Below are 16,190 nucleotides of genomic sequence, written 5' to 3'. Positions count from 1 at the left end.
GTCTTTACAAGTTTCTCTCAAATTGGTTTATTTTATACTCTTGCAACAGTTGGCAATTTTATTAATTTTCATCTGAAAATAAATATCTTTAATATACATTTAATTGTTGTGGCTCTTAATGACACAAACAAAATGGCTTTACCATGACAATGGGCGGACATCCTGATTATGTTAACAGCAAGCATGTCCTGTAGATGCACTCCGACTTCTTCCTGTGTGACATTAGTATTCCACTAGAGGGCACCTCAGGAGATACAACACACAGGTTCACACGGAGAGCTGCGACATCAACCAGTCCTATGACTTATCTGCTGATTGGCTTAGTGGCATATTTGACTAAAGCCATGATTAAAGATAGCAATGTTCACAGTCAAATGATTAATGAACTAAGCCAGGATGTTCCATATCAAATTTATTGCTGACATGCATGTAGAGATTTTATGAAGTACAAAAATATGTCATTTATACAAATTTCATCTCTGTACAATTACCCAGTTTCTTCTTTATCTATCCAAACAAGCAGCTTACGACACCAAACAATTAGGCTTTTAAACTATTTTCACCATTATCTCATTTTACACCATTTTCCAGTTAGCCGACATGTTTATAGGACAGGACGGGACGGGGCAGAATTACAGACTATAAAACAAATTCTCCCAATTTAGCGCCGCTGAGATGATTCTTCTGTATTTTGTTGTTTTTTTTTTTTAGTGTATTATCAACTGGATTACAAAAGCAAAAAAACAAAAAAAACAAAACAAAAATAAAACAAAGCTACACCCAAATTATCTGGCAACTCAAATGTATCCAAATCATGCATTATTTGATGTAGAAAACAATATAGCTCACAAACATAAATGTGTCATGCTGCAAATACACAGCGTCACGCTACAGGGGGGAAAGAAAAGGGCGGGGTCGTGATGCAGGGAGTGGTTTTGAAAAGACACTTACATGGGGCATTGAACAACAATTATGGCCCAAGTTAAGGTACTGAAAACACAACCACTCCACCGAAGTCACATTCAAAACTTACAGATTTGTGGTAAGATGGGGAAGCTTGGGCGGGTCACTACACTTCAATGAATTATGCCTGCAGTGACATTTTAATTTCAGTGGGGCGCTAGTACTTACAAATACCCCTTAACTGCCAAACACAGAACTCACAAGTCATCTACAATACTGCAATAGATTTTAAAATATTCACATTGAGGTGGGAGCACACTAATGCTTTCAATAGGGCAGGCAACATTACTTTGATAAATACTCCTCATGTTGATGCCATGGTGCGACTTTGCTTGATTGGAGCCTTCTGTTCTAGCTACATCAGGATGGGATTTACACACCGGCCACTGGAGTGTGTTGTATTAAACTTGCAGGATAAAGTCTACATAAATCCTTAATGTCATAATGCGCTATAGTTTTCTTTGTCTAAAAATAGAGCTATGCAAAGTCAGTCTTGTTATTAATGTAGCTTAAGAAACCATCAGGATTATGGCGACATTCACTCAGACTAAAGGGTTAAAAAAAAAAAAAAAAAAAAAAATAATAATAATAATAATAAACAACCTTCACTGGGGATTACTGGGCGCAAAAAAAAAAATAAAATAAAAAAAAAAAAAATTATATATATATATATATATATCACAGCAATACTTTTGAATTGGATTATGTGATGATCTCATGATACTTCACACCTTACAAGGATAGAGGCAGTGTTCAAAATAATAGATGGAAGCAAGACCATTTGTACACAGTGAATAAATAACACCCTAAAAAATAAAAATTAACGAAAGCCAAGCAAAGCTAAACAGTTTTACTCATGCTTTCTGTCAAACTGATTTGCACTTAAAAAAAAAATTAGCACAAAACTAAAAGAAAGAAACTACCACTGAGAAGCTCAGAAGCATACAGTACTGGATTATGCTTTCCCCCCTAATATTAGTGAACCAGGCAGGCCCCTCACAAGATAAGTCACAGGTTCAGAGGCTGATGCAAGATGACCACCTGTTTACTAATATACTAGACCACTGAAGGTACAAAAATCACCATTCACTGTTGAAATCTGAATCTAAGGCAAGATATCCTGTGGCAATGGTTTATACAAGTAGCTTAGATGGGATTGGTGAGCAGTCTGGCAAGATTATAAATATTTATATCCTATGACTCATCAAAAGTGAATAGGAAAACATAAAAATGTGATCAATGAATGTATCAACAAAGAACTGCACTCATAATCTTTATATACATGTGAGAAACCGACAATGGCACTGAAAACCGAAGATGGGAATTGGGGTATGGTATATATGCCTAGGTTCCCAGGTTGAGATTTAGTGGCTATTTCCCAGTACAAATAAAGCCAAAGATTCGGCTTAATATGGTGAGGCAGAAAAGGAGTGCTGGCTTGTTTTCAGAACGGCAGCTCAAGATGTTGGCTGTGGTCATCACAGGAGCAGGGAAGAGATTAAAGTCCACACTTCCGGGGGCTTAATGGAGCTTAAACTTCCGCATGACTGCAGCCTCAGCCATTCTGCTTCTGACAGCTCTCTCATCTATGGTTGCTCTGGGACCTCTAATACGCAATCATAGGAACGAAAACCAGAAGGCATGCCCTTGGAACTCCGGTAATTTACTCTATTTGGACAGAGGTGTTAAAAAAAAAAAAAAAAAGAAAAAAAAAAGAAAGACGTTTTTAGACCCACTGCAGCCAACTGCACCTTTAGCCGATCAGTAGAGAATATCGTACCTCACAGGGCAGCAGGTTCAAAGCAGCAGCTTTCGGGACTATTTTTGGCATCTAGATTTTAACCTGTACAGTGCTAGCTGCCTGTGAATGCCCAATCAAGAAAAGGTGTACAGAGTCCTTGTATTACAATATAATTTAAGAACTAACAACAAACTAATAAATGGTAAGGGAAAATATTTCTTTTTCAAAATGCTACCTTTCTAACAGGAGAGGGGAGCAAAGCTTATTCAGATTATGAAGAAAAACGTATCGCTGGTTTTGACATGCCAGAACTCTGATGATGATAATAAAAATAATAACAATAATAATAATAATAATAATAATAATGCTCTTCACCTGTGCTTGTGGTCAAATCCCCACATTTGGATACCTGTTTTTGTTTTTTTCAAAACTATTGAGAGCACAGTTCTACACAGACTGAGAGACAGAAACAGAGATGTTAAGAGGTAGATTTGCAATTGTGGATGTAGATGGAGCCAAGGATGGATGGGTGTGGTTGACTAAAAGACTGAGGAACACATGGAGGGATGACATCTGAGGCCAGGTGATCAGAGTTGTTCCCCTTGGAAAGTGCTGAGTAGAAAAGGAGAATGAGAGGTGTGTGTTATGTGTGCGTGTGCACGCACCCATTTGCTACATGATTCAGTTCCGGTATTGCTGCTAATGTCTGTATGGCAGAGTGAGGGGGAGGGGTTATAGGTTGGGGCTCAGAACCCAGAAGTCTTGTGTGCTGCTCAAAAAAAAAAAAAGAGAGTCACCTTCTTTAAGCAGTGAGAAGAGCAGATGAGAGATAACTGTCTAACATGCTGCGTCTCCTCACCCAAACGCTCTTTAAAGCAACCACACGCACACACGAATCCAGCTGCATGGCAAAGCCTGTGCACAGTGACTACTTCCTGAGGAAGCGCTGGGCCAGTATGGCTGCATCTAGAGGGCTGACAGGCTGTGCATCGTGACCCAGGCGCCTCACTGGTGGTACACTGCCAAACTGCCTCTTGGTAAGGAAGCTCTTGGCCTCATGAATAGTGTTCTTCTCCTCAGCTAGTAGCAGCTGTTGGCGCATGTAGTTCTCAAACTCGTACTGTGATGACTCTTCAGTTACCTTCACCTGAACACAGAGATGATTAAGTCACACTGAAGCATATACACAGAGCACAGCATTCTTTGCAATGCTTCAGAGAAGTAATTGTTTGACCAGACAATTATCTTGGCACTGACCTCCTGCAGATGCTCTGGTTGGTTGAGCTGATCATCGATGTCTGGTACTACCTGCAGCGGGCCGCTCACTGATGAGACAGAATGCCTACAAAACACATGCCCAAAAAATGCAGGATAAAATTAGGGTATTCTTCATTAAAACCACAGAAAAAGCAGTGACTCAATCTGTCCTAAGTGTTTTAAAAGCAAAGGTAGCAAGCTTGAATCTAAAATTAAGTGAAATCACTTTCCATCACCACCCTATACGTTCCACTGTGAAACTTCGTATTGGAAAATGGCACATTGAACATCTTTATTTCTATAAAATTAATTATTTTGTTTTCCTACAATGGTGGCTCATGTTAAAAGATATTCTCTAGCTGTCCATTTCTTTACAACATGCCAACGTGTTAAACACAACTGGAGTCACTGGCTGAGCTGATTATTACTAGTGGGGGTCACCAATGAAAGGCATTGATAATTTCCATTTTGTTGTTTTTGCCCACATAAATGGCTATAATCAGCTGGAAGCTCTAATGAATGGACATGTTATGAGCAGTGTTCATTGAAAAACATGACCTGCATAATACTTGAAGATTCACTTGTTTAATAACTAAAGAAAATGAAAAAGTCAGATTTCATAGTTTTTTATTAGCTGGTTGACATGAAGTCTTACTCAACACTAAGTGTTGAAATGTATTTACAAGTTCTGAGAACTGCAGTTAGGGAAACAAAATAGATCACAGAAAATGATGACAAAACAAAAATAAATCATGACACAGCCTTAAGAAAACCACAGCCATGAGAATCAATATTGCAAAATTTTATGTAATCAGAAGTGTGGTCTCACTAGAGTCGGTCAGACAAGTAGACTAGTGTGAGCATCAGACAGACCAAACCCCAGGACAAAAACAAAATCGTCCAACTTATGATTCTTATAATAATAATTCTATTAAAATCATTAGAAGTGCTCTTTTAGATGAGTACTATAAAAGGACAGGATGTCAGCAGGGATCTGAGCAGCTAGGAGACAGAGTCGAGACACTCACCAGGAGGCAATAATGCCGCTGAGAGACTCAAGCACCTCTGATGCAGTCAGTCTCTGCTGGGGATCCAGCACCAACAATTTGCGAATCAAACACACTGTGCTCTCTGACACCCGGCCATCCCTGCACACCAGCACAAACAAATAACTTATGCAACAGACCAGAACGAATACATTCTTTAATTATCGAGACATTTTGATGGAGTTTCCTCAGGTGTTCTAATTTATTTGAATATTTTTCTTTTTAACTATCTGTGGTTCCAAGACCAGCTGATGAGGCGTTTGAAGTGCATGTGTGTGGCACTCACTCTGGGATGGAGTACTCGGCAGCCTTGATTTTGCGAAAGAGCTCTTGAGGTATGCTGTCATAAAAGGGGAACTGGCCATAGAGCATGGTGAACAGCACCACGCCGAGAGCCCACATATCACTGGGCTTTCCACGGTACGGACGACCTGCAACACAGCATTCGACACTTTGGTTCTAAAGACAGGAACAACCACTGGTGGTATAACCACCTGTTAATGACATGAGCAGCATGTGATTAAAATGTTGTACAAAGAAATGACCACAAAAGCTACTACAGCAAGAAGCATGTCCTGTTTACAACCGTTAAAGAAGCATGAGTCACTGCTAATGACAGCTACGGTGTCATCACCTTCGCCATATCCTGTACATCAAGATACTTGTTTACACTGAAGCTTCGTGTTGTCTCTCCCTGAACTAAAGCCTCAGCTGTACTCTCACTCTTAATTAGCATATCGAGTTAAACTATACAATTAAAGCAAAAGCAATGAGACACAAAAGAAAAATAGGGAGGGAAAAAGAAAGAAAGAAAATGGAAGATGGGAAGAATTGCGAGAAAGAGAGAGAAGGAAGCAGGAGGAGTTTCCCCCTCAGGATGACTCATTGCGATGACTCATTCAGGCAGCGCTTCATTGTTTTTTTTAGTCACGTTCTGCTGATCTACGAGCCCTTTGTTTTCATGTGAACAGAAGTGCAAATAAAGGCTGAACGATTTACACCAACTGACCAAACTACAGTAAATCACATCCATAAGTTACTGAAAACCGGAAGTGAGAAATTATGATTGGTTACACAACCTAAAAGCTATTTTGCCACAATGCTGGCTTATTTCTATTGTTTTACAACAAAATTTCTTCAAGACAATTCAATCAAAAAAATGTTATATTGATTCTTTTATTACTTAAATATGTACCCTTGAATCTATTGAGAATTTTAATAAATTTGCTCTGTTGGTGGAACAGTTTGGAAAGAAGAAAAAAATAAATAAACCCTCCATGGCATATTAATTAACCAAGGTGGGGCTGTGGTGGATTTGGGTCTAGAATACAGGGTAAGAAGTCAGGGATACCTGACAATGGCTAGCACATTCCACTTAATGCTATAGACAATGTACATACTGAACCTCTGTTATATTAAATAATAGACAATAAATAAATCCTGTCCATCATCCATGTTCAATATCACAAAACAGGGACAATTCACTGGTGCTACATATACAAGCCATAATCTGCAGGGTGCAGGGAGGGTTGGAGGACAGTGGTGATATGGTTTGAAAAATAGTTTCATTCACAAACACTTGCATGCACATCATCATCATACCACTGAGGACATCTGGGCTTATATAGGCCGGGCTGCCTCTCTGGTCCTTCAGAAGATCGTCTTCGCTCACCAAATGCTTGCCAAGGCAGAAGTTGGTGATTGTGATCCGGTGTGTCCTGAAACAAATAAACATGCACACATTTATATAAAAAGCAGTATATTGTAATATTTAAATTCGCTATTGTCTGCAAAGAAACATGCAGTTTAAATGAGATGTGCATTTAAAAGAAGGGGCCACTTTTGCAAAAGGAGCAGGCTCTGTGTGAATTTCAAGCGAAGTTAATTTGCAGGCTACAAAAAAAATAAAAAAAAAACCAAGTGATAAGGGAAATCATGAAATATTATGCAAGAATTATTTGATATGCAAAATATATTTGGTAATGCCACAATTTTCATGGAAAACTCTCAAACATTCTATTTGCAATAGAAAAGCGGGGGATAGCTGCACATGCGCAAACACACAGCATGCAGGTTGCTGGAGGAGCACTGAATGTGTCTGTATGAACATGTTTGGTATTTGTGTCAGTGTCATCACGACTAAACTGATGTGGGTGGCAGAGATCCACAGCACGAGTGAGGGAGAGCTGTAATAGCCTGCCTTTACACGGAACAAAACTAAACATGACAGCACACACATAAGCAGCCCTTTTGACAAACAAGTGAGTCAACCTGTGGCTTAGCACAAGCACTTGGATGACTAACCTATCACAGTACAGGGATGTGATCCAAGCTATTTCAGTGCATGCATACAAACAGCACATTGCACACAAAAACACCAAGTACATCAGGGACATGCATGGAGCAAGCTCCTCAGTAGATATGTCTGCTCCAACACAGAGCCGAGTACAGCTTTCCCAAAAGCAGTCATCATAGCTTGTGATTGCAAAGCTTTATTCAGTCACATCCTCTTCCTAAGCTTCCCCAAAATTCTCTCTCACTTTCACACCCTGACAATGACTCACATGCACAGAGCTATAATGTGGCAGAGTTTTCCCTGGGCTCACAGGCTTAAATGCAAAATCAGGTTCTAGAGCTGAAAACCCATGGTGTCTGATGGTCATGCTAAACTTTCCCACCACATCTGTTCCAGCTTCACTGTGGTCAACACCATTATGATTTAGTCCAGATTTCCCTTGTCACAGTCTAAGTCTGCAGCTTTGTGACCCCCCTCCCCTCAGTCTGTGAACAGTTGCCAAGGCTCTGAGGCACATTTGATATTCTTGGTGATTAATCATGTAGGGTGAGCCTCTCTCCATTACTAACAAGACAATCATTAAGTAACGTCTAAACGCAAATCAAATTCAAATCCATGAATTTGAGTTTGTGTTATTTGCGTTGGAGGGCAAGGACAAAATTTAAGAACAATCATGTGAAGTGAAAAGATTTGCCAGGTCATACACAAATAGAATAAGCACATGGCGACTTAGTACTTTTATGCAACATGGCCTAAAAGTGCTTAGTTTATACCCCAAGTTTTTATTGCTGTGCACACAAGATGATCAGTGCCTACAGTACCCAACTAATCCATCCATGTTTTTAAATTGCATTTCTCTTTTTTGTTCCCACACAAAATAGTGATAAAGTCAGACAAACAGGATCGACAGCTCATAGAATTATTTTTGTGACAAATACTAGTCAGCATGCTTCAATCTTGAAGCTGCCTCAGGATGCCTTCTTATTTTTTTGCAGGTGAGCAAACTGATAGTGCCTGCTCTTTTGCCTGAAACGAAAAACAGCTGCACTGATGGGAAAAGTTTAAATATTTTTATGCAAGGAATTTTTTGGCCTCCAGGCAAAGAACCAACATGGGAAGGCTTTTAGTGAAAAAAAAACTAAACCAGGTTCCTATCTGAATCAAAGAAACAGACAAAACACAAACGCTTCACTGTCCAGAGGATAATGTGTCTGGGCCTAATGCAAGCTGATTTGGAGTTTAAAACGAAAACGTCTTTAACAACTAACAACTTGATGGAGCACAGGTGTAGACACACAGGAGAAAACCACACTGCCAAAGTCTCCCAAACTCTTCCTCTCAAATAAGCTGCCATTTGAAAGAAAGGGAACAAAAACCCTGAAGTTTGCTCCAACAGAGTGGCCTCTTTGTAGAAACAGCCCTATGGACCCCTAGTGACAGGCAAAGTGTGTGTGCTCAGCAGGACTTGAGAGGTTAAACACAGCTGTTTGAGAAGTGCGAGTTGAGAAATGGACTTCACAGTAGGAAGCCATACCTCACACAATGACCCAAAACACCACTTGTTAACCTCTTGCTTAATAGGCTACTCATAGTGACAACAGCTGTGTGTTTGTCATTTTAGCGAGTTTGTACTTAATTCTTGGAAACCAATCAGTTCTTTTATTATAAAATAGCTGAAATTTGCAGCTGGATGGCGGTAGAAAAAAATCCCATACATGGCTCAGTCAACATCAGAACAAAAGTTGCATCCTCAAATCGTTAGGTTTGATTTCGCAATCAGCAGAAGGAACAGGTTGAAAAGACGAAAGAGTACTTGTGGAAAAACTGCAGAGGGGAGAGATGCCAGAGTGACGTGTGAGCATGCATGTGTGTGACTCAGCTCTGAGTTATGGATTCTTTGGCAGTATTCTGTATTGTCTCCAGCTGGGACAGAGTGTTCTGCACTCCAGCACCACTGAGCCAGGCAGAGTCACTTTAATCACCATAGGAGACATGTGTGCGTCTGTGTGTGTGTGAGCAAAATTAAATGAATGGTGCTTCATGTGCAGCCTCTGAGTGGTCTAATTAATTTAGCTTTGCTGATAATTCAGCATTTTGCCAAGTACAGTACAGTTACTTCATGGAAACGCCATCTCGATGAAAATTACTCAGCATATATATGCAAAGCATGTCAGAAAATCAACTATTTAAACTCGTGTGACAGAGAGTTGCAGTTGGTAAATTATAAACTGGCATGGAGGAGACTCACATGGTACATTGTACAGTGCGTGTTCCAAGTTTTGACTAGTAGTGAGAGTTGCTTGTGGTCTCAACCTGGCCTCAAGTGGCACATACATGAACAATGAAATGGGATTTTCAGGGTTTTTATTGCTGCATACTTTTCATTTAAAATCTGGCTTTTATTCATTAGAAAGAGAAAGAATGATACTTAGTGTCTGGAAATGCCTACAGCATCAGAAAGTCGAAATTCTGCAGGGTACGCACTTCACCTGTGTTCTGAGCTGCACGGCATTGGGAGAAAAAAACTTTTTTTTTTTTTTACCGCACGACGATGCCAAAAGATAAACTCCCGAGATAAATAGTTGTAAAAAGAAAGGAGGAAGACAGTGAACAATGACTTTCTTGGTCGGCTACTGTTTAGATACAAGCCGTTGTAACACGTCGAGTCTGGGTCATAAGATAGCTTGCTAACTCCAGTTGAAACAGAAATCATAAGCACAGACAGGTTTCCAAAACTCGTGCTTTTTTATTTTTCTTGGCAACAGCATTACGGGTTAGTCAAAGAAACTTAGAAATGAGCATCAGAAAATAAGAAGGACATATTCCTCGGTCTTGCACACATGCATTAATAGCGGAAAAATGTGGCGGCAGGCTATTCCCAAAATGCCGCTATGCTCCTAAAGGTAGCGCAACATATTTCACCTGTTACACCATGTAACAGACACTGTCGTTAAAGCGTGTGTAAAGTTCATTAGTTTCAGTGTAGACACCTGCGGCTTATTTATGTTCAAAATAAAAATCTGTGTCAAATTCAGTGGGTGCGGCTTATATATGGGTGTGCTTAACAGTCTGGAAATTACGGTAGTTCTATGCAACATGTGAAAGGTGAATCAGCAGCGACGTCTTACCTTTTGTTAAGCACCATGTTTCCAAGCTTCAAGTCTCGGTGCACAATGTTTTTCTGCATTGATAACAAAAGTAAAAAAAATATATAAATTTAAATTGATAATACCATACAATTTGTAGCTTTGTATATCATTTGTTTTATCTACCAACAATCTACTGCTCACCTTATGCAGAGCCTCAACCACTCGCACTACATCACAGAAGATGACTATGGCCTCGCGCTCACTGAGCCTTTTCTCTTTGATAACATAGTGTTGCAGGTTAATGAGATCCACTGTTTTGTCACTGAAGTCATGAGCACACAGGCAGTCCAGCACAAGACAGATCCGCTTCTTCATTCTGCGTGATCTACTGGCCTCCAAATCCTCCACGATGTCACAGGAGCGATCCTGAGCACGAAAGGTTTCCAGAAAAGGAAGAGGAGTACAGTGCTTTATAATTAACTACTAAAAGCAACATGTCATTTCCAAATGACAGACAAAATACTTTTTACAATACTAAACAAAACCCTAGCATTCAAAACTGCCTCAAACCAATAAATCACTGTAAACAAAAAGGTATAGATGTGAATAGGCAAGTAAATGATGGAGGAAACATACAGCATTCTAAAGACAAGCTAATCATGAAATATTATGACATGTGCTGCTGTAGGGCATAAAATAAGAAATCTGCCTTCCAGCAGCATATGCCATAATATTTCATGTCATTTGGTCATTCACTCTGCAACAGACGTCAGTGGTTAAACACTGATATGCTTTAAAATCCCGAGCAGCAGACAGACACTGTAGCTGTAATCCTGAGTAAGAAGCACAACCACAAGCCTGGAGATGTCATTTAACCCGCTGCTATTCAGTTCTCTGAGAATACTGCTCACAGCTAGGTTCCGCTTGACATTTTATTCCTGTACAGCTGTGTAACGATTGCTCGGTTAGTAAAATGTGAAACTGCGAGGCTAAGGACATTTCCTAGCTGCTATTTGTTATAGTTGAGTGAGATTTAACTATTGCGATTAGTTTAAATAATAGTTTTGATACAGGCAAAATGCACACACACAGCCTTGACAAACAACACTGGATAGGCCTTGCTCTAATCAAATATAGCTGGACATTGATTGCTAACATGAATGGGCTGAGGTAAGACCTTCCCTGAAGACCTAGAGCTTAGCCATAGATTAAAGGCCCAGTGGACAGGAGTCATATTAACTCAATTAATCAATAGTGCATGAATGGCATGCACAGCTAAGCAGCATATTGGTGAAGCCTTGCTTTGCTGGTGTGAAGGTAGCAAAGGCTGCAAAGCTGATGAGTGAGTCGGAAAAGAATGCCTGGCTCAAACAGAAACTAAACTAACCGATGAGTCATATTGAGTGCTGTGGAGAGAAATGTTCCTGTCAAAGTAATGTTTACATTACAAATAACACAGGAGGAGCCCGAACAGGACTTTGTGGAACAAACCAAGTCCAATCTCAACAGCTGCATAAAGGAATCTTTGATATATTGCATTAACAAGTTAGAAACAGACCCATATTAAAGGTCCTGTTATTTAACCTGTAATTGTAGCTACCAGTTTGTTTCTCTGTGTTTTGACTATACCTGAAAGAGGCCATGGTGATGCACCACTCCATCCTGATTGTGAAGGAGCGACAACAGCGAGTACTCTGTGTGCAGCAGCATCTTGCCTTGTCTTTCCTCCTGTGTCTCTCCAGACGAGTCTGCACGTTCCTCTAGGGTCAAAATCTAAAAGAGAGTTCAAAGAACAAAATGGGTCATGACCTCAATAGACACGATTGCATCCACACCTTCTCAACAACCTTATCATCACAGTTGTGAATTCTTGATCATGATCGAGACAAACTGATAAAATCTTTAGTCACACATAAAATGAACATGGACAATACACAAGAGACACTATGCTCTTAAGAGAAGAATGTGGGTAAAAAGTTCACTCAGGGCAGTGTCTCTACAGGCTTCTTGACTCATTATCTAACAGCACGCCATAAAGTAGGTGAATTGCCCATGATAGTCAAATCTCAACTTTCCATCAGGCAAATCTCTTGTAGGTCATAAACGCAGTCTGTTTAGAAGGTCAAAAGGTTCATACTGCTTTGAGAAAAAAAGATCCAGTGTCTTTGTGAAATTAACTATACCAGCAAACATCAAAATAATAGAGGAGGTTTTTGGTTAAACTGATTAGTGAACTCACTTTTAGCTGGTAGAAATCATCTGTTCCATCTCTCCTGGCCAGACACTGCACTATGCTCTGCACAGGAGAGTTTCCCAGTCGAGGTCCTGTAAGCAGAGAAAGGCATTTAACAGCTGATGTTGGACCAAAAAGTACAGCTTTTCCCTTACCCAAATGTAAACTTAACACTGCACTAAAAGCTTTGATATCTACAATGAATATTATACACCTACACACTTTGAAGTTCATTTAAATTCTAGTTCTAATTCTAGAGCTGGAACTGAAATTCCAGACGTTCACATTAAAAATTCCCACCCAGATTTAGAGCCCATCTGACATTCGAACACACACATGCGCAAAACTAAACTTTTTTCCACTCGGTACCCTCAGGTCTCTTACCCAAGACAAAGGGTCCAGCTCTTTTAGCATTGTTGCCAGATATCCCAGGACAAAGGAGCTTGCTTGCCCTTCCGGATGATTCCCCTGCCCCTCTCTCTGCAACACGGCGTCTAGACATTCTGCAGATCTGCAAAAGACAAAATAGCAGATAAGGAAAAGCGTTCAAAGATCATAACCGAGGCAGATTTTTTATGCACATGAAAACTATCAATTGTTAATTAAAAATGAAACAAACAGAGCAAATAATAAATAACAGGTTCTGAGCAGAGACATGAAACGTCCAAGCAATACTGTAGTAAGCAAAACCCTGACAGAGGCAACTTGGCTCACCACATTCCAAATAAAAAAAAAAAAAACCATTCAGTACAGTGCTACCGAGGGCTTCCAGTAGACTGGCAGCAAAGGGTGAGTCACCGGCAGAAAAAAAAAAAGAAGAAAAAAAAAAAGACATTTATATGGGGGGGATGGGAGCTAGCTTCAGTAAGAGATAACCCCTCCCCACCACTTTACGACAATCACAAGATCTGCCAACAGCGGTGGCCCTGAATGAATGGCAGGCCATCACAGGTCCATTTGCATCAATAGGGGATGGTTTCTGGGGTGAAATCTCATGATGAGACTACAGCAAAACAATGGGAATAAAAGCAGGAGTGATATGGTGGCCATTTAATTTGACTGAGACTGTTTGCGCAAAAATTAAATGAATAAAATTAAGTTACACATAAGCAATAAATATAGTTTTTACAAACATTTTAAAACCCGGAGTACTTTAGGATCAAGTCATGAGTCTAGGGTATAGCAGAGGAAGTTTGTCTATTTGGCTTGTCGAGAAACTGGTTTCTATAATTTGCTGAAACTCTCTCCCTAGTTCCTGGAAGAAGGAAGTACATGCCTAATATTAAAGTGTGATTCACAGGACAACTGCATGGTTCCCATTTACCTAACAGTATTCAGAGAGAGAGAGAAAAAATAAAGGATGTATGTAATATATATATATTTATTTATTTTGTGTGTGTGTGTGTGTGTGTGTGTGTGTGTGTGTGTGTGTGTGTGTGTGTTACTAACAAAATAGAATGGTGGAAAATAAATAAAAGGTTGGCAAAACATTACTTTGATGTAAGAAATAATAGGAATGACTTGCCTTGTATACTTTCAACAGCTTCAACAGGTCAAAAGTACATGCTCATTAATAACTTACACAATTTCAATGCTGACAAAAAACAAGAGTACAAGAGGAGTATATTTAAAAAAAAAAAAATGCACAAGACACACTGAATATAAACGTTCACTCCAGGCCATATCAAACAAACAAGCATTGGAAGATTTCCCTAAAACATGTCACGTCCTGTTTGATTTTTTTTTGTACTTCACATCCAGCAATTGGATCATTAAGAATTTGGGCTATCATTCATAACCAGTATTCATAATTTACACCTGCCAGGAAGCTACATAACCGGAAAAAGCCCTTAAAGCCAGTCTGCAGCAGTCTAGAAGGAGTAGGAGTTCACTTGGCTACGATTGTACACAAATCGTCAGTTTCATCACGATTGGATGCTCAGTCGAGCTCCAGACTGCTGACAATGCGACAGACATGCTCACATGGACATCACTATGAGACGTATGAACAGATTCGATTGCACAATGACGCCACGACCACTCTTGCAGGTTATTGGACCTTTTTTGTAGGTCACATTTGTAGCAGTGGGAACAGTACTAGTAGTCTGTAATTGCATAGACCTTTGTTTACAAAGTGCACATTTTCAGATATCCTCCACGATCAGACAATCCACAGCTCTGGTGTAGAAGGAGAGATGATATGATGTCAGTGGTGTGTAAACACATGCCGGTCTCATTCGCCAGGGAGCTAAATTTAAAGCCTCGAGTTTCAGCCATATGTGCGGAATTAATCGCTCGTTCTTTTATTGGTTTGCCACTTTCCTGGATAGACTTTAACCAAAGGGCACCAGCACTTGATTGAACACATTGTAGCTGCCTGTGACACCTCACTGAATTCACAAAGTGGCTCTCACATGAACGTACTTGAGAGCATTAGAGGACCGGCGGATGGCTGCTCTTCTAGTTCACTCGGCCAAATCCCGCTAATGAGGAGCCGCTAATGAGTCTCACTGTAAGCGTTAGCACTTGGAGATTAGGAGCAGATCGGTCACAGGAAGAACAGGAACAGCGATTTTAAGGCTGCTCAGTTGATCAGACCGCAGACTCGGATTTGAGCTCGGATAGCTAAAAGGTAGTTAGCTTGCGTGTTCGTGTAAACAGGTCAACGTGTGTATGGGTCGGTGGAAATGCAGTTTATTCCTCGACCCCAAACAAACGGGTACAGTGCGTTTTAACCACACACTCACTTTCCCAGCTGTTCTTTTTTTGTAGCTAACTTACTCGAAGCCATGTTGCTTGAATGCTAACACCTATTTCAGCTCGGGCTAATACTACCTCATCCATATTGTTTTTTGAAAACTGAAAACCGAACCGGCTGCCTACGAGTGAGCTCAGCAGAAAATGTACCCCTTTGTAGCGAAGCAGCAGCGACGGTTAGCGCGGCTCTTTAGCGCACAGCTCGGTCCACTGACTTGACGGGCCATTTAATAACTCACCTCGAGCTAAAAAGCGCCGGGGGAATATCCTGTGTTTGTCTACACAAGCGACGACATCTTTATCCAAACGTTTGCCGAGGAGCAGTGCAGTGACAGTTCCTCCTCACCACAATGCAGTCTGTCTTTGAAAATGCACGGCGTGTTTTTTTCCCCCCTCACAGCATTACCGAAACTGGTAATCAGGAAAAGCCTTCATGGGACTGCTGATCACATCTTTCCATAGCAGCACCACCTGACAACGGAAATGACGCACGTAGTGTAAGTGACAGTACAGCCCAGCCAATAAAGGCGGAAAACCCGCCCCCTTCCTCATGCAGCCAATGACATGCGGCGTCTTGTGGCCGAAAGAAAGCCTCACTCAAGCATGTCATTTCAAACATACTTCTCAAAGCTGCTAGTGAATATACTTTAAACTATAAAAGTGTATGGATTAGGCTTAGGATACTAAATAATTAAATTGATTTTAAAAAATAAAGTATTTTGGTAAATTTTATAACCCAGCTTCCCATTCCCAAAACACACAGCAAGCTGGTCAAACTAGTCAATAAAAACTTTTGAATTATTGCTGT

The 16,190-nt window shown here is 40.3% G+C and overlaps 1 protein-coding gene across 2 annotated transcripts; it reads right to left on the bottom strand.

Annotated features, from left to right (window-relative positions):
• Positions 1 to 397: 397 nt before the first annotated feature.
• Positions 398 to 15,953, bottom strand: stk40 (serine/threonine kinase 40). 2 transcript variants are annotated; one of them, XR_006925416.1, is made up of 12 exons: positions 15,622 to 15,953; positions 13,010 to 13,136; positions 12,632 to 12,717; positions 12,022 to 12,165; positions 10,594 to 10,818; positions 10,432 to 10,484; positions 6,610 to 6,725; positions 5,294 to 5,438; positions 4,990 to 5,109; positions 3,962 to 4,046; positions 3,564 to 3,851; positions 398 to 3,473 (listed from the first exon to the last, which is right to left on the bottom strand). XR_006925416.1 is itself a non-coding variant. In XM_046847495.1 (11 exons), the coding sequence occupies exons 2-11, from the start codon at positions 13,125 to 13,127 to the stop codon at positions 3,633 to 3,635; spliced, it is 1,311 nt and encodes a 436-aa protein (XP_046703451.1). In that variant the 5' UTR covers positions 13,128 to 13,136; positions 15,622 to 15,953; the 3' UTR covers positions 398 to 3,632. The 2 variants fall into 2 exon arrangements, 1 of the variants encoding a protein (XP_046703451.1); XM_046847495.1 differs by having other exon boundaries at positions 398 to 3,851.
• Positions 15,954 to 16,190: the final 237 nt, after the last annotated feature.

Source organism: Silurus meridionalis, chromosome 4 (assembly GCF_014805685.1).
Source record: "Silurus meridionalis isolate SWU-2019-XX chromosome 4, ASM1480568v1, whole genome shotgun sequence".
In the NCBI taxonomy this organism is placed as follows: domain Eukaryota; kingdom Metazoa; phylum Chordata; class Actinopteri; order Siluriformes; family Siluridae; genus Silurus; species Silurus meridionalis.
The sequence above is the reverse complement of the archived record's forward strand: the minus strand, read 5'-3'. Positions and strand labels throughout refer to the sequence as shown.